Here is a 23,302-nt window from a genome sequence, read left to right on the forward strand (position 1 = left end):
GGTCTCAATAATTCTCATTTCTCACAGACTCCCAGAGGAAGCTGAGGCTTCTGGCCCAAAGACTACACTTTAAGAACCACTGCTTTACAGACATATGCTGAAATAATGTGGATGAAATAACACACTGTCTGGGCTCACTTCATCTCTGGTGGAGGGTAATGTGGGGATAAATAAAATAAGATTGTCAGTTGATCACTGAAGCCTGGTGATGAGCACAGGGAGTTTCATCATGCTATTATCTCCACATGTGCCTGTTTTTGAAGTTTCCAAAATTAAAAGTTTTAAAATGTAAACAAAGTATACATTGTTGCAAATATGAGTAAAATAGTCAAATAATTAATATCAATATGTATTGTATTAATTTGTTTAAAGCACATTTAAAATCACATATTACATATAATATTAATTTGGAAATACATTTTTTTCTAAGTCTACATTTCTTAAAAAAAAGTATACAACTTTTTACTTAATGTTTCTCATGGCTGTCTTCATTATCACTACTGCCCATTTTTGAGCCATTTAACAGCTTTCTAGAACACCCCAGTACCTTGGTCTAAATTGTTTAAGAAACAGAACTTTTCACATCTGCATTTAATGCTATCTCTGGAAATTTTCTCCCAAACCACAGCTATCCATTGCATAATGTTAAGATGATTTGTTGTGTTCACTTGTCTTGAAAGAGAGTGTGGATGACTCCACACACACTCAAAAATAGTTTTATTTATAAGCAACCTTTAAAAGACTTGTTTACATTTCCAACTCTTGCAAGTTCCAACACCCCCAGAAGAGTTAGTAAATCTGTATTAGATTTCTGTGCTTCATTTGTACCAGTTCTTTTAGGCAAACATCACACAACTAGGATTGATTGAAGTCACTTCAGGCTATGGTGTTGGTCCCCAAGCGGTATTTTGTTATTCAAAGTAAACTAAATGAGAGAAACCTATGGTATTAGAGACTTCATAGGTGCTCTGACAAATCCCAAGGTCAGAAACCTGGGGAATCTTGATAAAATTTCTCATTTTATCTTTTTTGACACGTGGGGAACACTCTTCACTTTGGAAAAATGACAGCCCCAGGTGACTTAAATCAGCAAGGGAGAAATCTGAAGCCCAGCCTGCAGCTGGCCTGAACCCAGGCACCAAGAGCTCCTCCCCATTCTCCCATGCTGTTGCTCTAGTTTGTCAGCAGATTCAGGGCTGTTCTTGATGTGGGGGGGTGTCAGCCAGGCACAAGACAGAGTCCTGGCCCACATGGAGATCATATTATTGGAGGGAGATACACAAAATACAACAAATAAATATATCATAAGGTTTTAGAATGTATAAAATATTTAAAATACATAACACTCATTCTTCACAACATTCCAGGGAGTACAGTATATTTTCCTCTTTCCATAGGCGAAGCCAGAAAACTTAGTCTGTGGCTGGGCGTGGTGGCTCAGGCCTGTAATCCCAGCACTTTGGGAGGCCGAGGCGGGCAGATCACGAGGTCAGGAGTTCGAGACCATCCTGGCTAACACGGTGAAACCCCGTCTCTACTAAAAATACAAAAAAATTAGCCGGGCATGGTGGCGGGCACCTGTAGTCCCAGCTACTCGGGAGGCTGAGGCAAGAGAATGGTGTGAATCTGGGAGGTGGAGCTTGCAGTGAGCCGAGATCGCGCCACTGCACTCCAGCCTGGACGACAGAGCGAGACTCCATCTCAAACAAACAAACAGAAAACAAACAAACAAAAAGACTCAGCCTGTGATGTCTAGGCCCAAAGAACTATGAGGACAGGAGTCACACCTGCCTTGTTCATTTGTATCTGTACTGTCAAGGATAAAGGCACTTAATACATTTTCATGTTTAAATGAAAACAAAAGCAACTGAAAGATACCTTGACTCATGGAATGATGAAGTATTGATAACATTTCTTTAAAACACTATCATAGAAACACATAAATTCTCAGAGGCAAAAAAAAAATTTGTGTGTGGCTGAAAATGGAAATATTTTATATTGCAAATAATTTGCAAAGAAACATATTGTCCTGTGAACAATATGTCTGAAATACCTAGCCAAATACTTTAAAGAGTGAAATTGGCCAGGCCTATAATCCCAGCACTTTGGGAGGCCAAGGCAGGAGGATCAGAGGTCAAGAGATCGAGACCATCCTGGCCAACGTGGTGAAATCCCATCTCTACTAAAAATACAAAAAAAATTTAGCTGGGCATGGTGGCATCTGCCTGTAGTTCCAGCTACTCTGGAGATAGAAGCAGGAAAATCTCTTGAACCCAGAAGGCGGAAGTTGCAGTGAGCCGAGATCGCGCCACTGTACTCCAGCCTGGCAACAGAGTGAGACTCGGTCTCAAAAAAAAAAGAGTGAAATTGCTCTGTGGACTGACAGTGAATCTCCCTCATCCTAGTGTAATTGGGAAAAGCAGGATTCAAATATCTGCACAATTTACTAGGGAGTGTTTTGGACAAGTCTGCTCTAGTCATTGCTCTACTAATAACATTTTTATGGCTCCCATTGCCCTCAGAATAAAGCGTAGATGCTAACAAGGCTAAAGGTAATTCATTGCCTTTCTCCTGCCTCTCTCTCTCCAGGCTTATCTTTTGCCTTTTCCAAAAGTTAAACTATGCTCTGAAAGCATCATTTGTCTCTTACATGCGTGCATGCACCTTTGAGGTTTTCTATATCCAGTTCACTCTTCCTGTAATCCTCTTGTCCTCTCCTCCTCCCTCTCCACTTGTTAGCCTATCCAAATCCAAATCTGACTTATCTTGCAAGCCTAGATTTAGATGCCATTCCCTTCAGACCTGGACCACCAAGTCCAGATCAGGTGGACCATGGACAATTCTGAGAGTGGCCCTTAGAATCCCTTTTCTATTGTCATGGTTACTTTCTATGCCTCCCACTATCAGCAAACTCTGTGAGAGCAGGGGCTGAGTCTCTTTTTATCACTGCAGGGCTTATGACAGTGCCTGGCCCAAACTAGACAACCATAAATGTTTTTTAAATGAAGGAATAAAGTTATTTAACTTCTGCAAGACTTGGCTTTCCAAATGTAAAAGGATGCTAGTACTACCTACCTTGTATTGTTGTTGTAAGGATTTAAATAAAATGACATGAGCAGGACACCCGTGTGGTGCCTTGTACAGAGTATGAGCCAAATAAATAACTCTTGTGATTTTTGTGCCTATTCAGAACTCTCTGGCATTCTTGCCCACTCTGCTCACTCCAGAGAGCCTCTTGGTTTTTCCTTAAAATGTTCATGACTATAAAACATCTGTAGGTTGCTATTCATACTGATAGGTTATTCAACATGACTGTCAATTTAGTAGTTTATAGAGAATCCTTCTGATCATGTCGCCCTTCTATTACCTGGTATTAAAAATAACCATGTGTCCAGAGGCTGAGGCAGGAGAATCACTTGAACCCGGGAGGCAGAGGTTGCAGTGAGCCGAGATCTTGCCACTGCACTCCAGCCCGGGTGAAAAAACAAGACTCTGTCTCAAAAATAAATTAATTAATTAATTAATTAATTAAATAAAATAACCATGTGTCTTGATTTGTGCCAAGTTTTTGTTTTAATCAGATATGGTAAGATACCATACTTGGAGACAATTGCCTTTGAAAAAAGAGTTAATTGCTTTCATTTCCCAAGAGAAGCAGGGATTCCACACCATATCGGGCTACTTGAGGACCTCAAGAAGACAGAAGGAGGAGCAAGGAGAGAAAAGCACAAGCCACAGCCTTTCTCTGGGGTTTAGGTGGGAAAGGCAAGGCAGGGCAGAACAAACAGCTTAGGACTAGCTAGTTGGAATAATTCCCCCAGGCTTTGGGGCATAGTGACTATCCCTAGTTGTCTGGAGCCTAGTCTTGGATTTATTTAAGGCAGGAGAAAAAAAGGCTTGCTGTGTGAGAGTTAAATAAAGGAGGTATCTGGGGGTTTGAACTCAGGACTGGTTTGCATATGAAAGATGTATTAGCAGGCCAGTTGTTTGCCATCTCTAGGAATTAGCTAGTCCTGGGAGGGGCAGTTCCCCCAGCCAGCAAGGCCTACCTTCTTAAGATGTCAAAACACCATAAAATATGAATAATTTAAAAACACAATTAATATACCATGCTCCATGGCAAGAGAGAACAGGGTTTTATTATTGATCCTAATTCTATCATTTATGCTATTGTAACTTTTAGTGACATTACTCCTAGAGTATAATATTCTGAGCTTTTTAATCTCTTGTCAAAGTTAACAATTACCTTTGCTGCCCTTCCTGAACCTGCTAATTAAAACAGCCTAATGATACCCTTATCTCTAATAAGAACCCCACATTTGCCTATAAACACCTTATGCTCTACCTATTATTTTTTGCCTGTCACACTTTCTTGCCCAAATGAGACATACCTAAGTGTGAATATATTTATCTAACATGTGTCAAGCGTATAATGCTGAAATTGGTATGAAGGCAACATTTCTTCACGACGATTCAATGACTCAATGATATATGGGCTAAAGTTCATTTAGAACTGGGAATGTGCTTAAATAAATTGGTTGGTTTACTCATTTTCTCCATTCTTTCCTCTTTCTCTTCCCTACCTCCTCTTCTGCTCCTTGCTTCCCTTTGTCCTTGTTCTGTTAAGATTCCCAGTCAAGCAAATGTCCACTGCAGCTCTGTACCAACCGGAGACCAGTCCTTATCCTATGTGCATGGCGTTCCCAGGAGAAAGCTTAGAGACTGGTCCTTGGAACAGATGGTGAGAGGCAGCTCTGACCAACCTGAGGTGTGTATACTAAGAGTTGTTGAGTTGCGTCTATTGTAGATGAAGGAGTGTTATTTGTTGACTCAATTTCTTGATGTGGAGCAGATGATAAGTTGGTCTGAGGGCTGGTCATAGTGGCTTACACCTGTAATGCCAGCACTTTGAGAAGCCAAGCTGGGAGGATCACTTGAAGCCAGGAGTTTGAGACCAGCCTGGACAACATAGTGAGACCCCATCTCTACAAAAAAAAAAAAATTAAAGACAGTCTGAGAATAGACAAATGGACACCAGACTTTGTTTATCCAGTCAGCTTTCCAGAAAGTGTCCTGAGGAGTTCACAGACAAACCTTAAAAATTTCAACCGAACTCCTCATGCTCCTCGCACCTTCCTCCTTTTCTAGGATTGCTGAGCTCAGGAAGGGCCATTATGCTCCCAGTTAACTCAGTCAGGGTCTAGACACCATCCTTGATTTGCATCCCCCATGCTAAACTCCCAGCTGCAATGGGTCTCCAAACTGTGTTATTCTAAATTCTTATGCCATCAAAGCAGTTATTTTGTAAAAGGCAAATGATGTATGTTAAAGCATCTTCTACCAGACCATGTACTCTAGGATTTGCTTTCTTCTCCTGAAGGAAGAGAGCTGATGCATTGTAAATAATGAATACACCAGATTGAATGCTCACCTTCAGTGCCACAGACTTGTCCTGCTCCAGGCCAGGACTGCGAGTGGACACTCAGATACCAGCCCCAGTGTGCCTCTGCTTCCTTGCTTTGGTCTTTAGCTGGCTGAATGAAGAGTCTTGCTCTTTGTTTTCCATTGTTGTGTTAGGATATTGGCCAGAGCCCAAGTGGGACAACAAATGAAGACGCTTTTCTTCTTGCCCTGGTCAGAAGAGAACTCAAGTCACGTCCTTTGAGTTCCAACTTATTAGAAAAGCTTCAGAAAGAGCTGAAGATCCTGGACCCAATCTCTTCAGGATTTCTTCTCCAATCTCAGCTGAGCCGCCTCTTTTTGAAGCATGAAGTCCCTCTACAGTTACCAACAGTTAAAATCCTTTGTCAGAGATTTTCTAAGAGGGGTTCTCCTGAAATGGTATGGCAATCGTACTATTGGAAGTGTGGGTTCCTTTTTTTTCTTTAACTTGTACCCACCAGGGTAAAAGACTAAGAAGTTAGCTACTTTCTTGCAAATAACTTTTATCCCTGACTACTGAGATAAAAAGCTTATTTATATTCATGTGTAGAAATTTCTAGTTCGAATAGAAAATAGAGTTAGGTCTCTTCGCTCTGTTTCATTTCTCTTTAAAGGTCCTCCTTGCCCCAACTTGCATTGTCAGCTTTTAACAATGTTAGGGTAGTTACAGATTCAAGAAAATGGGCCCACTCAAGTCCATTCATGAGCTAGCTTAGTCTGCAGGACCCAAGGTAAGAATTGAGACTGAGCTAAGATCTGCTTTGTGTCATCACAACTTCCTAGAGAGTTAGAAGTGGGAAGTATCTTTGAAATTTACTGATTAAGGAAATGAGGCCCAGAGGATGTCCAATAACTTGTTTAGGAGACTCAGAGAATTAATGGCAGACACCATGCTAAGACACAAGTTTCCCAATGACAGGGCCAGAGTTCTTTGGGCATTGTATTTTCCAAGCTCATACCTATGTCTGAATATAAAGAGTAGTCCAAGTGTCACTAAATTCAGGGAGCCAGAGGAAAATACCCTGAAATAGGAAGAAATAATAGCAATAAGAATATCATTAGTGAGCATGTATCAATAGCAAGGCAATAGACAGCACAAACCTTAAAAAAGAAGGCCTGGACTTTAATCTTAATCCCACCATCTTAGCTCTGTGACATGGAGCATACTCTACTTAAGTCTTCCCATGCCTCAATGATCTCATCCAGAAAACCAGGCCAAAACCAACCTTGCAAGTTTAGTCTCAGGATTTAGTAATGTGATAAATGCAAACTAATAGAATTAGTTATATATTTATGAGAAGTATTTAGCAATACAACATTGATTTATTAGTGCAACCCATATGAATATTCAGTTCAACCAAATTTTCTGGCCTGAGACCTAGTTTCTATCAGGGGCCCTATCTAGCTTCCCTCTCCCACTGCTCACCACTCTGCTACCCTGGAGCTGTCTGTCCACCAGAGTCCTTAGGATGGCATCCAGCTTAGCAGTGGAAATGGATGACATTCCTTCAGTCCTTTCCTATGCAGAAAAAAGGTCTTCAGATTTTTCACTTGGCCTAATAAATTTTTGTCTTCAGATTATCTGAATATATCTGCTCAATCTATCTAAATATATCTGCTGAATACATCATATATAATAAATGTATAAGATATGTGAGAAGGAACAAGAGAGAGAGTGGGGGCAGTGGTGGGGAGAGAGAGAGAGGCTAGAGGTTAGGTTGTACTGTAGTAATAACCCCAAAATCTTTGTGGCTTAAAGCCACAAAAAGTTATTTTTTTTCATTTTTATTTCCATAGAGCCAGCCATAGTTCTTCTTAACACTGTTGTCATTTTAGCTCTGGGACCCAGGATGATGAAATAGCCACTTTAGGATATTTTTGGACAGGATAGCAGAAGGGGAAAAAGAGTCCTGGAGGGTCTCATGTTAGCTCACAGGGTCTCGGTTCTGGTTATAACTCATTGGCCAGAACTAGTCACATGGCCTTACCCAACCACAAGACAACCAGGAAGTACAATTTTACCATTTGTCCAGAAGGGAAAATAATAAGAATACTTGCTAAAAAGCACCAATAATTATGATACTATATTTTTAAGTGTTTTTTTAAATGTTTGATGGTAAACATTTGCCAAATACATTTTATCTCAGCAGGCCTCTTTCCTTACATATAAATTAAATGAGGATGTTCTATTTTACATTTAATTTTCAGGTGAATTATGAAAAGCTACTCTGGTTTTTAAACAGTGCAGCATCAGATTATCCACAGCAAAATAAAGCAGCTGCAGACCTGAGAAAAACTGAGAGTCATGGCACTCATAGCCAAAGGTACTCTTCTCCCTTTTTGTGAGGGTATTGTTCCTAGGTGTCTTAGTCTGTGTGGGCTGCTATAAAAAAGTACCATAAACTGGGTGGCTTATAAAGAATATAAATGTATGAATCACAGTGCTGAAGCGAAGGTTGAAAGTCTAAGATCAGGGCACCAGCATGGTTGAGTTCTGGGAGGGTTCTTCCAGGATGCACACTGCTGACTTCTCCCTGTATCCCCACATGGCAGAAAGAGAGCAAGCTGGCTTGCTGGCCTCTCCTTACAAAGGTATTGCTATGGTTTGAATGTGTTTCCCAAAGTTCATGTGTTGGAAGCTTAATCCCTAATGCAACAACAGCCCTGGGAGATGGGACCTAATAGGAGGCAATTAGGTCATAGGGCTCTGCCTCCTTGAACGCATTAATGTCATTATCTCAGGAGTGAGTTCATTACCAAGAGAGTGGATTTGTTGTAAAAAGCGAGTTTATCTCTCACCCTTGCCCCCTCTTGCCCTTCTGCCTTCCACCACAGAATGATGCAGCAAGAAGGCCCTTTCAAGATGCCTGCCACTGACCTTGCACTTCTCACCCCTGTGAACTGAAGAAATAAAATATCTGTTCTTTATAAATGACCCAATCTCAGATACTCTATTATAACAGCCCAAAATAGACTTAGACAGGCACTAATTGCACTCATGAGGACTCCACCCTCATGACCAAATCCCACAGGCCCAGCCTTCTGATGTTATCACGTTGGCATTAGGGTTTCAACACAGGAACTTTGAGGGGATACAGTCAGTCCATGGCACTAGATTCCTAGAGCTGGCAGGGATCTTGAAGGCATTCACTCAAACACCTCACCCGACGCAGAATCACTTTGCTCTTCACCAGCACTTGGCTTGTGCTCAGAGTTTTCTCTCTCTCTCTTTTTTGTGCGCAGGCCAACATAGAAAGTTATTTGCAGCAATTGCATATGTTTTTTAACATCAAGCATGTGTCTTTTTATGAGGTTGCTGTGTGAAAATGAAAAACCTCATTATGAAATAAGAAATGATTGTGTACGGGTGCAGAGCTCATCTATAAAGTGTGATTCCAAAAAGATGTTCAGTCAGTCAGCTCCTGAGTCGCAGGCACTAGCAAAAAAAGGTTTGAGATTCAGGCATCCATAGTTACTTCATATAATCTCAAGGGAGAGAAATTACTCAAAATACAAATAAGATGTGAGGAATATAATCAGAAATGAAACGCAATAAAGTATAATATTTTCATGTTTGCCAAAAAAGGTGACAAATCGCAGTGGTTAGGAGCATAGCCTCCATTGCAAAAGCCTGGCCTCAACTATTGTCTTTGCCACTCTGGGGCTATATGACCTTGGCATTTCACTTAACTTCTCTGTGGTTCCATTCTCCAACTGTAAAATGGGCATGATACACTTCACTTCATTGATTTGTAATAGTAACTGAGTTAATAAATGCAAAGTTCCAAAAATCAGTGCCTGGTACATAGTAAGTACTATGTAAGTGTTTTTATTATTTTTAACTATTCTTCTAGAGGACACTCTTTTCAGCTGCAAATAATGTGGCATGGTGGTTAAGAGCTATGGCATTAGAGTTAAGTGTTTTACTCTAGGAAGAAGGTAGCATTTTTTGTTTGTTTGTTTGTTTGTTTGAAAATGTCCTTGGGCCAACAGTTGGACTTGATTCCTTCCTACAGTGTGCCCTGTTTCACTGTGATAACTTCAACACTTATTGAATGTGAGCTGTTTGTCAGGCTTACTTTGCTGGGCACAGTGAATTCCAGATTGACAAAGCCTAGTCTCTTCCTTTAGGGCTCATGTTCCAAAGAAAACAATACTGCCATCTAGGCATTCCAGTCAAATATCACTCTGGGAGCAACTGTCTTACTGAGAGCCATAAAGCCCTAGAAATTTTTAACCAACAGCAACTATCCTTCACATAATACATACTGTAAAATTTTGACCCTGAGAGGTCATAGACCATGCGGTAGAAAACAAGGCCAATCCCTGGCATGTAAGGTCTTATGAGTCCTAGACAGAAAGCCTTTTCTGATACCTAGATAAGGTTAGATCTCTGTGTTGTTAGTTCCATAGTCCTTCCCCTTCATAGCGGTTATGGCATTTTCTGTTATTTATTTGACATTTGAGGTTAGGAATTGTGGCTGTCCTGGCCAACTCTGTGTCTAGCATAGTTCTAACATAGTTCCTGGCATACAGAAGATGCTCAATAATATTTGTTGAATGTAATTGGCACCTCCAATTTTCTAAAGAGCTCACATCAATTTACTTTCAGGGATACGTGAATATCTGTTCTATAGAAAAGGTGCATGAAGAAATCATTTTGAGCTCATCAGAGAAGGTGCTGCTTTCTAAAAACCAGACAGTATGTTTGTAGAAATACAGGACTGATGGCCTGTAATAAAGCCAGGCTATTTGTTAATTAAGGTATGGATCAGGAAAATCCTCTTCTCATGCTCTGTCAGGTAGATCCTCTAATAGGATAGCTCTGTGATGTTTTAAAAGGTTCCAGCATTGCCAGTGGCAGTAGGGGTGGCAACAGCTCTCATCTCCTAAACTGGACCAGATGAAATAAATTTCTGCAACAGGCCTTCTAAGAAGCCCTACCAGCTGCAGTAAATGGGTTCCATACAACACCTGCCCATCCAGTACTCAGTGTACGGAGCCAGGGACCAAAGCTTCATGAATTCTTATCCCCAGAAACTGTCCTTGCAAGAAAAGAGGAAGGAAGACTTATGATTCAGATCTGGAACAGAGATATCTGATTGACAGTGTTTGGGTCATGTGCCCTTGCAGCAAAGAGAGGCTGGTAAAGCAAATAGTTGGCATTCTCCTCTGCCACAGTGAGAGGTGGACTGTCTCATGAGCTGGGGAACTCCCTGGACAGGTGAAGGCACATGCAAAAGTTGGTGACCAAAATAAATGCACGTGCCCACTATTCCTTCTCTGTACCAAACTTTTGGAAATATTATATATTATTAAGTAGTTCAGAATAGTATAATTTGGAGCCAAAACTTGTGTGAGAGTCCTAGAGCCAAAAAAAAAAAAAAGGAAATAATATCACCTTTGGACAAAGTTACATACATCTGAAATGAATCAATTCCAGGTACTGTACAAGATCCCTGGGAAACAGTAAGGAACAAAACAGACTTGACCTCTTAGAGCAGACTACTAGGGAGGAAGTCAGACTTGAAAAAATAAGGAAATAGAGATGTGACTGCAAGTTGGAGGAGACCTATTAAGGAAAAGAACAAAGCACTATGAATAAGTATATAAATCAGGGGTGTGCAGGAGCCAGACATGAGGGCCAATGATGCACACCTCTTCCCAACTCCTCATTCAGCGATGTCACAGTGGTAGCCTGAAATCAACCATGGTGGGGGTATTTACACCAGGGAAATCAGTAATGCAGCAAATTAGGGCTTTATCTTGCAAAGCTGATTGTTAAAGATTTACCAGTATACCACTGAAAGAAACCCAATTTAGATGGGTAGAAGTTGAGCAATGTCATGGACTGTCCCTCTAGGGAACGTGGTGTTTAACTTGAGACAATGGAAAACAGGAAAAGCTTCACAGAGGAAGCAATAGTACACCTGGATCTGGAGGAACAAATACATTTGGCTGTTAGATAAGTAAACATATCAAACCAGTTTCATAAAATCAGTGAATATAACATCTCACCCTGTTGCTTTTCACCTATTATTTAAAATAACGATAGTCAGTTAGACAGACCACCTTAATACTTATGTACATTTGCATGCCAGACTGTAAGTAAATAATTACTCCCAAACATTTCTGGGTTTTTCAGATATAAGGAGCAGAGTCAAGGTTAATGCAGGAAATTCAGCTGGTTCAGGATTTCCTCCCAGGGAACTAGGCTCTCTTGGTATGGGGATCTGGTGGAATCTGCTTTGCTTTGCTTGTGGCAGTGAGCAGTTTCGAAATGTCGTTTGTCATCAGTAATTATCTGAGTTGAAGAAAAGTAAAATCAAGCAGATAAAGTAAACTACTATGATTGCTTATTTTTTGTCTCAACCTAGAAAAAAAAGAGTTACAAAGATAGATTAAGAATTTTGGCCTTTGTTGTAGTCAGATTGGTTGGTGCCTCTTGGAAAAGAGATTAGGTAGAGTTCACTCAGATGGAGCAGGTATGAGTTAAGCTATGAAATGTCTGCATGCGGCCTCATGACCAGGTTCCCAAGACTGAGAGGGCCTACGTAGATGGGCTGTCTGGTTCCATAGTGTGTAGCAAAGTTGAGAAATGTAGTAGGAAAGCATGCAGCTGCCTTGGGTGGATAACCTTTTCATAGCCTTTCCCATTTCCCCTACAATCAGCACTCCACCTCAGCACTCCAGCTCACAGCCAGAAGTGAACAGGAGTCTGTTGGAGATTTTGAAGATGGCACTAAGGACAACCAATGGCAGACTCAACATAGACAATCTCAATCTGAGTTTTCGAAAAGAAGATCGCTCGTTCTCTGGCTGCCTCCCTCCACCTAAGGTAACCAAAATTCAATTTCAGATTTGTTCCTCTGTAAAGGCCACTTCAGGGCATTGGGTCTATAGTAATAAGGCACAGGGCTGATCCGTATTCTGCCTGTGGATTACATTACACAATTGTTTGTTTTCTTTGCCTGAGAAGTGAAAAACAAGGCAGAAAAGGAATTGTGAAATGTACAGGAATTGTGAAATTGATCCCGGAATTACTTATATTGGGCTGTTTTATGTTAATAATAGAGAATATGACAACACTCAAATAATATTTCATAATGGAAAACAACTATTTTTGCAAGGCCAAATGTTTATTTCTCACACTCTTTCCTGGCTTCCAATGAGAACAGCATGTGGTGTCCCAACCCTTAGCAAAACCAAATTTTAGGGACCGATGTAATTTACTGCCAATAGAGGCTACCATGCTGTTTTGGAGCATTAATTAATAGTGCAGATGTGCTTCATGGAAGATAATCCAGAACCATAAAAATTCATGGAACTTCTGCAGCCAAATAAACCCCATCATAAGGCTTCTTTGGATACAGGTGAAATAATAATTACCACTACTACTGTAACTCTGTTAGCAACACCTCATCATCACTACACTTTTACTAAGTGCCAAGCACCGTGCTAAATGCTTTGCTTACATTATCTCATGTAACACTTACAAAGTTAATTCTGTACAAAATACTACAAAATCTAGGTAGTCCTTATAATACCCATTTAATAAATTTTTAAAACTGAGTCTCGCCAGGCGTGGTGGCTCATGCCTGTAACCCAGCACTTTGGGACACCGAGGCAGATGGATCACCAGGTCAGGAGTTCAAGACCAGCCTGGCCAATATAGTGAAACCCCGTCTCTACTAAAAATACAAAAAAAATTAGCCAGGTATGGTGGTGCATGCCTGTAATCCCAGCCACTCAGGAGGCTGAGGCAGGAGAATTGCTTGAACCTGGGAGGTGGAGGTTGCAGTGAGCCAAGATCACGCCACTGCACTCCAGCCTGGGTGACAGAGCGAGACTCAGTCTCAAAAAAAACAAAAAACAAAAAACCTGAGTCTCAAAGAGGCCAACTGAATCACCCAAGAGTCACAGCTAACAAGTGGCAAGGCCAGGATTCAAAGTCCAGAAGAGTTATGGAAACTGAGAGGCAGAATTGGCACTTCATTAGGTAGAAGATATCTGGATGATTCCATTGAGTTCAATATACAAGAGTTAGAATTCCAGAAGATTAGAAAGAATTGGAAATTATAGGCCAAAAAATCCCTGTTAGAAATATTGGGAAATGCCTTTCATCTAGGTATGCAGAGGTTGGAATTGAGGGAGTCAGAGAATTTAAAAGAACGGTGATATTTACTAAGGAGCAAGGACATGATATGCTGAAAATGAGTTCTTATTCTAGGACAAAAGCATTTTTCTTTTAACTTCTATATTTAAAATCAACATGCAAAGGCAAAACTCTGTGTGTGTGTGTGTATGTGTGTGTGTGTGTGTGTTTGAATATTATACATGCAAGCATATTTCATGAGAAAGAGAAATAGAGCATTGCAGGAAAGTCCACACAGCACATGTGGCCTTTACTTGTTTGTGAGAAGATCTACAGAAATAGACTCTTAGTCTAAAAATTCTTAGCAGCAATTTTTTCTTAGATTAGAAACCACATAACCCAATGGTGAAGTTTGAATATTCTCAGATGATACTCATAGAATGAAACATAAACAACTTGAAAATCAAAATATATTTACTAAACCTCTTTGAGTCTCAGATTTTCCACTGGCAAATCTGGGTCCCAAATATCTACCTCCTGTGTCTATGTGAGGATTAAATAAAATAAATATGTGAAGGCATTTAGCATACTATCTGATTTATAAGGCCCTCACTAAATATGCTTCCTTTCCTTCTTATAAAAAAGAAATCAGTGTTTGGTGAGGGTCTCACTTCAAAACAGCCTAAGAAAGGAGAATCTTCCCACAGTCAAGTGATGGCCACATTGAGGTCTGGTTATCAGGGCAGACCTTGAATCTTGAATGTTCTTCTCCCCACAGCCGTCCCTGAAAGCTTAACTTTATGGTTCAGATCCAAGGAGATGGGGTACATTTTCCTTGAAGCTGGTCTGCCTTTCGTGAGCCATCTGGCATCTCTTAAGACATCTGGAACTCACTCAGTGCATAATACAGTTCTGGGAGGCATGTAAAATAGAATTCTGTTTCCCCAGAACATGAGGCAAATTGAAGCCCAAGGGACATTGGAAACAAGAAGCAGCCACTATCACACCTCAACTCCCTTACTCCTGAACACGGGACTTCAGAGTGGACAAGGAAAGGTTATGACTGAGTTAAAAGGGTTTTTTGTGGGGGTTGTTTTGACCAGTAGCTCTGAATTTCCTTTGGGTGCAGAAGAGAGAATCACAGACTATGAAAGCTATGCACTCTCTCTCCAGAAAGATTAAAAAAAAAATTTAAAAGCACATCCAGACTGCCACCATTTCAGAGGGTTCACAGATCATCTATAACTTCCAAGATAGATAAATGCAGTCTTAAAGGATATTCTATGGGTCTTGTCACTAAAATCAATGGAATCTGACCATCCACAAAGATCAGTATAGAAGCATATAAAGTATCTGTCATCTTCATTCTGCGGACTCACTCATCCTGTTCCTCTAGCATACCTTCAATGCAATGATGGTTTCTGTCAGGACTGCCAAGGCAATGTGGATACACATTCATTGATTTATTAACTTCCCCAACTATTACCCAAGTCAGATGTAGATTCAATAGGGTTGTAGAACCTAAGACATTCTATGCATGCAGGCTCAGTTTAACCCTTTTACACAATCCATATTCTTCAACATTTGAACTCATCCTCTTTCTGCTTCATAGCACAAACCCTCCCACATTGCTCCCAAACCTGCCTCCCAGGAAGAGCTAGCTAGAACATAGGTTGTTTTAATTACTCTTTGCTTCATTTTCATGTAGCTTCCTCATCATTGGGAGGGAGTCCCCTTACTGATAGCCTGGGTTTGTGAATGTGAAGTTCATTCTTGTGGCAAGACTCTAGCTAGGACATGTGTTTAAGTGGACCAGGACTGTAAGACCTCCTTCTGTAGTTTGTCAGGTTCTATTTTCATATTTAGTGTTTTCTATAACTGGAAGCTCTGCCTTAAAAGTATAAAAAAGATTTTTACTAACTTTGAATGTTTCTCCTCTTCCAATGCAACAGCCACCTTTCTGATCAATATGGCATATTTAACCCTTTCTTGCGTTTGACGTAATAATCACTCAATATGTTCTGGGCATTGTGGTAGGCACTGAGGACAACAGACTTTTATGGTTTGGGCTCCCGAGTTCTCAAGGAGCTCAGGGGAAAGGCAATGTTTTAAATACGTCATCACAATTCTATGTGACAGTGCAATGACGGCAGTAACTCTGAACACAGAGAAGGAACACCAATGTGCCCACCTGAAAGCTCTCCAGAGGAGATGATGTAAACACTGAATCTTAGAGGACAGGCAAGTTTGGCAAAGAATGCGGGGACAGGGGGACCGGGCATGGTGGCTCACATCTGTAATCCCAGCACGTTGGGAGGCTAAGGTGGGCAGATCACAAGGTCAACAGATGGAGACCATCCTGGCCAACATGGTGAAACCCTGTCTCTGCTAAAAATAAAAAAATTAGCCGGGCATGGTGGCGCATGCCTGTAGTCCCAGCTACTTGGGAGGCTGAGGCAGGAGAATCACTTGAACCCAGGAGGCGGAGGTTGCAGCAAGCCAAGATCCTGCCACTGCACTCCAGCCTGGGTGACAGAGCAAGACTCCATCTAAAAAAAAAAAAAAACAACAACAACTTGGGGGGACAGGGGAAGAGATAGGAAAAGTGTTCTCGGTAGAGGTCGCAATGTGAAAGCACTGACATGAGAGCATGGCTAATTCAGGAAACTGTAAGTCCCGCTCAAGTCAACTTTAGAATGGAAAGTAGGAGCCAGTTTATGAAGGGTCTTTCTAAGGAGCATGAATTTTATACTGAAGGTCCAAAGGAATCATTGAAGGGTATTAAACAAGTGAATGATATGATCAGATTCAAATGGGAAAAAAAAGCATTCCAATCGAATTTGGAGAATTGATTAGAATTAGGCAAAATTAGGGGCAGAGAGACCTTTTAGAAGGCTGTTTCAATAATCCAGGCAAGAAATTATGAGGGTTTAAGCCAAGGCAGTAACAGGAGGGATGGAGACATCAAGAAGGTAGAAAAGCAAGTCTTGATGACTAATTAGATATGGGCCCTGACTTAGGAGAAATCTAGAATGACTCCCAAAGTTCTGGCTTTGGCAACTTGATGGATAGTGGTGCCATTCTCTGAGATAGGAAACAGAAAAGGAATAATTGAGAGGGGTAGAGGAAGGAGTGATGAGTTCAGTTTTGAACACGTTGATCTGGGTAGAGAGGTGAAACCTGAATAGTAATTTAAGACTTTTCAATATGGAGTGGAATTCATAGTAGTTAAGATCACCCAAGGATGTAATGGCAAGCGAGAATGGAAGAAGGCTGAGGAGAGCACTCATTGTTAAGGAGTAGTAAACAAAGAGAAGCCAAGAAAGGAAATTCAAAACAATCAAAGGAGACATGGGAGTGGAAAAAAAAAAAAAGCAAAAAACAAAGAGAGTTTGGAGAAGGATGGCATGATCGGCCATGTCTCATGCTGCAACAAGATCATCTATAAATACGATTGAAAAGTATTCATTAAATTTAAAACCACGGAGGTTCCTAGTAACTTGGTAAACAGAGTTTAAGCAGAATGAAGAGGTAAAATGCAAATGGAGCTATCTGTGGGAAAAGAGGGCGCTGAGACAGTGTGCACTGATCTTTCAAGGAGCATTTTGGGGAAATGAATGTTTATTTCACATGTTTTTTAATAACAGATATTTTATTTACTTCTGGTTAAAAACATTTCCTTATTAAACAGAATAAACTACATAGAAACATTTTCTTAACAAGGGTCATCATTATGAATATTGATGTTTTAAAGGATTTTAATAATAATCGTGAATAACATGGAATTGCTGTGATTTTCTGGTAGATGTTTCTGTTGTGCCTCTCTAACTGGCAGCAGTCAGTTCTTAGCAGCTATCAATCAGTCTGCTTCTAGGAACCCTGATGTACTATTTCTAATATGCTGTTCATTTTAGCCTAAAGCAAAACTCAGTGTTGCCAGAAGTAGGTGATCTGTTTTTAGAATAATCTCTTAATATTGATATTTAAAAATACATCAATATGTTCTAATCATGAAGATAGTTCAGTTCTTATTTATGGAGTAAAATGGCCTAGTGTGACCAATCTCTGACTCTTGAACTTTATTTTTTTGCCAACCTCCACTCATACACATTCCACTCTTCAACTCATGCATTCATGGCGTCTTTCACCCATATATACATTTATTCAATAATTATTGATCCTTTATTTTTCAATACTCTGCTAGCCAATGGTGATAAGAAAATGAATGATACCCAATCCCAGCCCTGAGTAAGCCACCACCTTGTAGAAATGCTCAACAAATAACAGATAATTACTGCCCAGCCTGGAAAGGGGTATGATAGCAGAACAGATAATGTCAAAATATATGCTGCTTCTAAAAAGCACCGTGCTCTTTCTCACCCATAATTACACATGCTTTTCCTCAGCCTGGAATGCCCCCCAACTCCTTATTCTTCTAGCAAACTCTATTCGTTTTTTCATGTTTCAAATCAATCTTTTTTTTCCCCCTCTTTTAAGCTTCCCTGACATTTCTCCTCTATACACAGGAACATGCAAGTTTCAAACCCGATTGGTTGTCTTTCCTTTCATAAAGACAAACGAAGATGAGCTTTTTGTTGTCATTTTAAAATGTTGGTTTTATGATTATTCAGGTATGGTGAAACCAACAGATCAGGAGATGAGATGACTGCTACTGAAAAGATAGTCTGTTTCTCATGGTTGCTAAGAGGAGCAGGCACGCCACACCATGCGGGGCCAGGCCACACCATGCAGGGCCAGAGGAAGCGCCAGGTTCTGTCAGGAGGCAGAGAGAGTGAGGGGAATGTGGGCCTGAGATTTTTTTGTGGGGAATGGGCAGAGCAGGGTAAACAGGCTTAGGATTGGCTGGCTTGCATAACCAGCAGGCTCTGTACTTGGCCCCAGGGTGGTTAGAGCAGGGAAATAGTGGCTCTGTGAGTGCATCAATAAAAGAGATGGTTGGAGTATGGGCTTTGGATAAGTTGGTTAGCTGATAAAAGGCAGACTTCAGGAAGGGCAGTCTCTCCAGGGTCAACAAAGCCCTGCGAAGGCTGAAGTATCAATATAAAAAGATAGGCTTAATACAGGCACTAGACTGAGCTTCCTCTAAAAATAGTAACAGTGACTAAAAATACAGGTCAAGTATCTCTTGTCTGAAATATTTGGGACCAGAAGTGTTTTGGATTTTGAATGTTTTGTTGGATTTTGGATAGTTACACATACATAATGAGCTATCTTGGGGACAGAACTTCAAATCTAAACATGAAATTCATTTATGTTTTGTATATCACTTATACACATAGCCTGGAGGTAATTTTATACAATAATTGTATTAATTTTGTGCATGAAACGAGGTTTGTGTTAAATACAAATGTGTAGAATTCTGCACTTGTGGTGACCTGTCAGCACTCAAAAAGTTTCAGATTTTGGATTTTTGGATTAGAGATGCTCAACTGTAGTTATGTTTGGACTAAATAGCTAATTTTAGTAGCTGCTATTATTTACTTATATATTCATTTTTTACGTAGTTACTATTAGAAATGTCTAATTTAGTGTAAATAGTCCACACATTAAACTTGACATTTCTTTTTTCCTTCCTTCTCCCCTTCCTTCCTTCCTTGATACCCCACTACCTCTCTCTCTCTCCCTCCCTTGTTTCCTCTCTTCTTCCTTCTTCCATTTCTCTATTTTCCTTCTTCCGTACTCTACCCTCTTCTCTCTTCTTTCCTCTCACTCTGCTTCCTCTCTCCTCCCTCTGTCTTTTCTTTATTTCATCAAATATTAATCAAATGCCTACTAAGAACCAGGCACTATCCTAAATGCTAATTTTATCATGCAATCCTGACAGAATCCTGGGAAATAGAAAGTACTAGTCTTGTTTAGTAAATGAAGTTGTAGGACCTAAAAAAGGTTAAGTAACTTCCCAAGATCAGAGAGATCACAGGCAGCAGATCTGTGCTCAGATAAGGTCTGTTTGGTTCTATCATTTATATGTTTAGCCATTATTCTAAATATACAACAAAAGTTACTACACCCTAAAAGTTTGAAATATTTGAATCTAAGTGTCACTTACCCACCAACCTGAGAACTGAACTAGTTTGTACTAGTTCAGAACAAGATTTAGAACATATTATGAACTTGGGAAACTTCAATGACACCTCATTCATTCATTCAACAAATATTTATCTGAGCATCTGGTTTCTAGACTAAGTTCCATAACTTATTAGCTATGTGACATTAAGGAAATAATCCCTCCAGGTCTTTGTTTCCTCATATATAAAATGTAGATAGTAATATTAACCCTGCTAATACAACAAGCTTGTTTGGCTAATCAAAATGGATGATACAAAAACATTTAGCAATTTACCTATATAATCAAGTATGTGTAATACATAGGCATTGACTACCCCTTCCATGGCTGATAAAAATGTAAGATCAGCATTTCAAACCCCAGTGACTTCTGAGTAATGAAGTATACCTCTGTGTCAACTGAATAAAAACTTGCTGGTAAGCATTCAGTTGCACATTCTTGTCCTAAATGGTATCCTGAAGGATACCTCAATGGTAGAATGTACTCCTGGGTATTAATTCTTTGTCAAAATAATATAGCTTCCAATTATGAGAAAAAACAAATATTAATTGTATTCTATTGAAACATTTTGTATCCTAGTGAAACATCAAATCTTTTTTATTTTTTTTAACTTGTAGGTCAGGGCTATATGTGGGAAGCATGGATTATATCTGACCCTGAGCCTGCTGGAAACATTGCTTAACCATCAAGATTTGGGTTACCAAAATGAAATAAAGTAAGTCAACTCTTATTAAGAACTGAATGTTTGTATCCACCACCCCTTCCCCAAATGATATGGTGAAGCTTTAACTTCAAATATGATGGTTTTTGGAGACTGGTTTGGGAGGTGATTAGGTTTAGATGATGTCATAAAGGTGAAACCCCCATGATGAAATTATTGTCTTTGTAATGAGAGGAACAGACATAAGAGTTTCCTGTCTCTGCCATGTGAAGATACAAAAGGTAGCCATCTGTAAGTCAGGAAGAGCGTCCTCAGCAAGAACTTAACATGCCAGCACCTTGATCTTGATTTTCTAGACTCCTACCTAGTGAATGACATTTTGTGATAGCAGCCTGAATTTTTTATTCACTCTGTCTTCTGTTAGGAGGCCAATCACATAGATCTGTCTTTAGAGTAGGAGTTCTATGTGTGAAGCAATCGATTTCATCACTTGATGGAGTTAAGAATGTTTGCTTTTATTGCGACCAAAGGGTCTTCTTGGCCATAGAAAAACAAAGCAGGAAACTTCCACTTACAACCATTACAGACTATCAGGGACTAGACTTACCATTCTACCTTAAACAACTACAAATAGGACAAAATATATGAAGCAGTGATTCTCAGACATCGAACGGCAAGCAGCACAGAACAATGACTCCTGGGAGAAGAAAAATAAAGCAAGTGAGCCTAGCTTATTGCATAGGAATGGGGAATTCAGGCAGAGCCCAGCATTCTTCCTGAGTTAAAGGGACAGAGTTTCGAGTTCAAGAAGGCCAAAAAGACTAAAATGCACAGTACAGAGGAGTAGAGAAGTGAGAAATCCCCAGGGAGCCATCTCTGGAGATTTCCAAGAGTTACCCTTAAATCTTCAAGTAAGTGCTGGCTAATGTGTCCATTTGAGGAAACTACCCAAGGCCAGGAAAGGTAACACCAAAAGAAAGAGGTAGAAACATTTTTAGATCTCACATAGGATTGGGAATACTTCATGTTTCCACCAGCTAGTGCGGCAGACCTCGTAACACATACGGCATTGAGTAGAAACCTTAAAAAAGTACATCATTGTAATAATGGTGCCAAATTACCCCAGACAAACTCAACAAATCTTAAAACTCTAACAAGGCTTGAAAATGATCAAAATGTTTTTGAGCAACTTAATTTTATCTAAGAACAAAGTCCCCCAATTTCAAAGGAACAGAAAATCTCAATCAACAATGCAAAAATCACAATTTTAAAATGTATACAAAAATTGCTAAGCACAAAAAGAAGCAGGAAAAGTAGGACTTATTATTCACAGAAAAACAAGTTAATAAAAGCAGATTCCTAAACAACACAGATAACACAATTAGTAAAGAAGCATATTAAAAGAGCACTTATAAATACACTTCTCCTGTTCAAGAAGGCATGAACATAATGAAAGATAAGGAAGATTAAAAAAGATCCAAATAGAACTTCTAGAGATAAAAAATACAATGTCTTCTCCCCTGCAACATGTAACCCCAGTGTAATAATGTGAAAAACACTAAACAATTCACAACAGAGAGACATTCTACACAATGCCCAGCCAGTGCTCCACAAAACTGTGAAGGCCATTAAAAATGAGGAAGATCTGAGTAACTGTCCCAGCCAACAAGAACATAAGAAGACATGAAGACTAAATGTAATGGGATAGCCTGGAGGGAATCTGGAACAGAAAAGAAATATTAGGTAAAAATTAAGGATATTGGAATTATGGACTTTAATCATAATGTATCAATATTGGTCCATTAATCACAGCAACAGTATCATATGATTGTAAGGTATTGACAAAAAGGGAAAACAAGTATGAAGTATATGAAAATTCTCTGTATTATCTTACATTTTTTTCTATAAAATCTAAAACTACTTTAAAAAAATGAGGTTTATTTTAAAAATACAGTACCTGAAAGAAAACTGTTTGTTATGGAAGCAACGGAGGTTAAAACACAATAACAAATAAATGAACTTGACGACATAGATACGGACACTATGTAAAATAAAACTCAGTGTGAAAAAATGAAGGAAAAACTAACAGAGCATCACTGGGCCTTGTGACACCAGCAGCCTAATACATGGGAAATTGGAATCTCAGAAAAGGAAGAGAGGGATGAAGAGAAGAAAAGTATGTTGAACAAATAATAGCTGCCATTTTTTTCAAATTTGGAGAAAACTATAAAGACATGGACGCAAGGAGCTCAATGAACTTCAGACACAAGAAATTTGAAATAAACCATGCAAAAGTTCATTGTAATCAAATTGCTTAACCCAGTGGTAAAGAAAAAACCTTAAAAGCACACAGAGAAAAAGACAAATTATAGTAGCCTTCCCCTTTCTGTGATTTCACTTTCTATGACTTCAGTTACCTATGATCTGAAAACATTAAATGGAAAATTCCAGAAATAAGTAATTTATAAGTTTTAAGTTGTGCACCATTCTGAGTAGCATGAAGAAATCTTATTCTGTCCTTCTTGGTTCTGCCTGGGAAATGAATCTTCCCTTCATCCAACATATCTGTGCTGTATATGTTACACCTGTGTTAATCACTTAGTAGCTGTCTTGGTTATCAGATTGACTGTCATGGTATCGCAGTGCTTGTGTTCAAGTAATTCTTATTTTGCTTATTTGCTTATTAATAGCCTCAAAGCAAAAAAGTAGTAATGCTGGCAACTTGGATATGCCAAAGATAAACTGTAAAGTACTTTCTTATGTAAAAAGATGAAGGCTCTCAACTTAATGAGGGAAAAAAATGTATGCTGAGGTGTCTAAGATCTACAGAAAGAACAAATCTATTTGTACAATTGTGAAGAAGGAAAAAGAAATTTGTGCATAGGATATATAGGGTTCAGTACTAGCTGTAGTTTCAGGCATCCACGATGGGTCTTGGAATATATACCCTGTGGATAAGGGGAAACTACTGTAATTTCTTTCTCAAATTTTTGGTAGAATTCACCAGTGAACCCAA

The 23,302-nt window shown here is 39.5% G+C and overlaps 1 protein-coding gene across 1 annotated transcript in view; it reads left to right on the forward strand.

The window, feature by feature from the left end:
* Positions 1-23,302, forward strand: part of C1H1orf87 (chromosome 1 C1orf87 homolog) — an 82,302-nt gene that overhangs the window by 28,099 nt on the left and 30,901 nt on the right. The window contains exons 4-8 of the mRNA XM_003824230.4: positions 4,628-4,768; positions 5,578-5,841; positions 7,651-7,766; positions 12,115-12,280; positions 20,243-20,340. Coding sequence (XP_003824278.1) covers positions 4,628-4,768; positions 5,578-5,841; positions 7,651-7,766; positions 12,115-12,280; positions 20,243-20,340 — 785 coding nt within the window. The remainder of the gene's footprint in view (positions 1-4,627; positions 4,769-5,577; positions 5,842-7,650; positions 7,767-12,114; positions 12,281-20,242; positions 20,341-23,302) is intronic.

This window comes from Pan paniscus, chromosome 1 (genome assembly GCF_029289425.2).
Source record: "Pan paniscus chromosome 1, NHGRI_mPanPan1-v2.0_pri, whole genome shotgun sequence".
NCBI classification, from domain to species: Eukaryota; Metazoa; Chordata; class Mammalia; order Primates; family Hominidae; genus Pan; species Pan paniscus.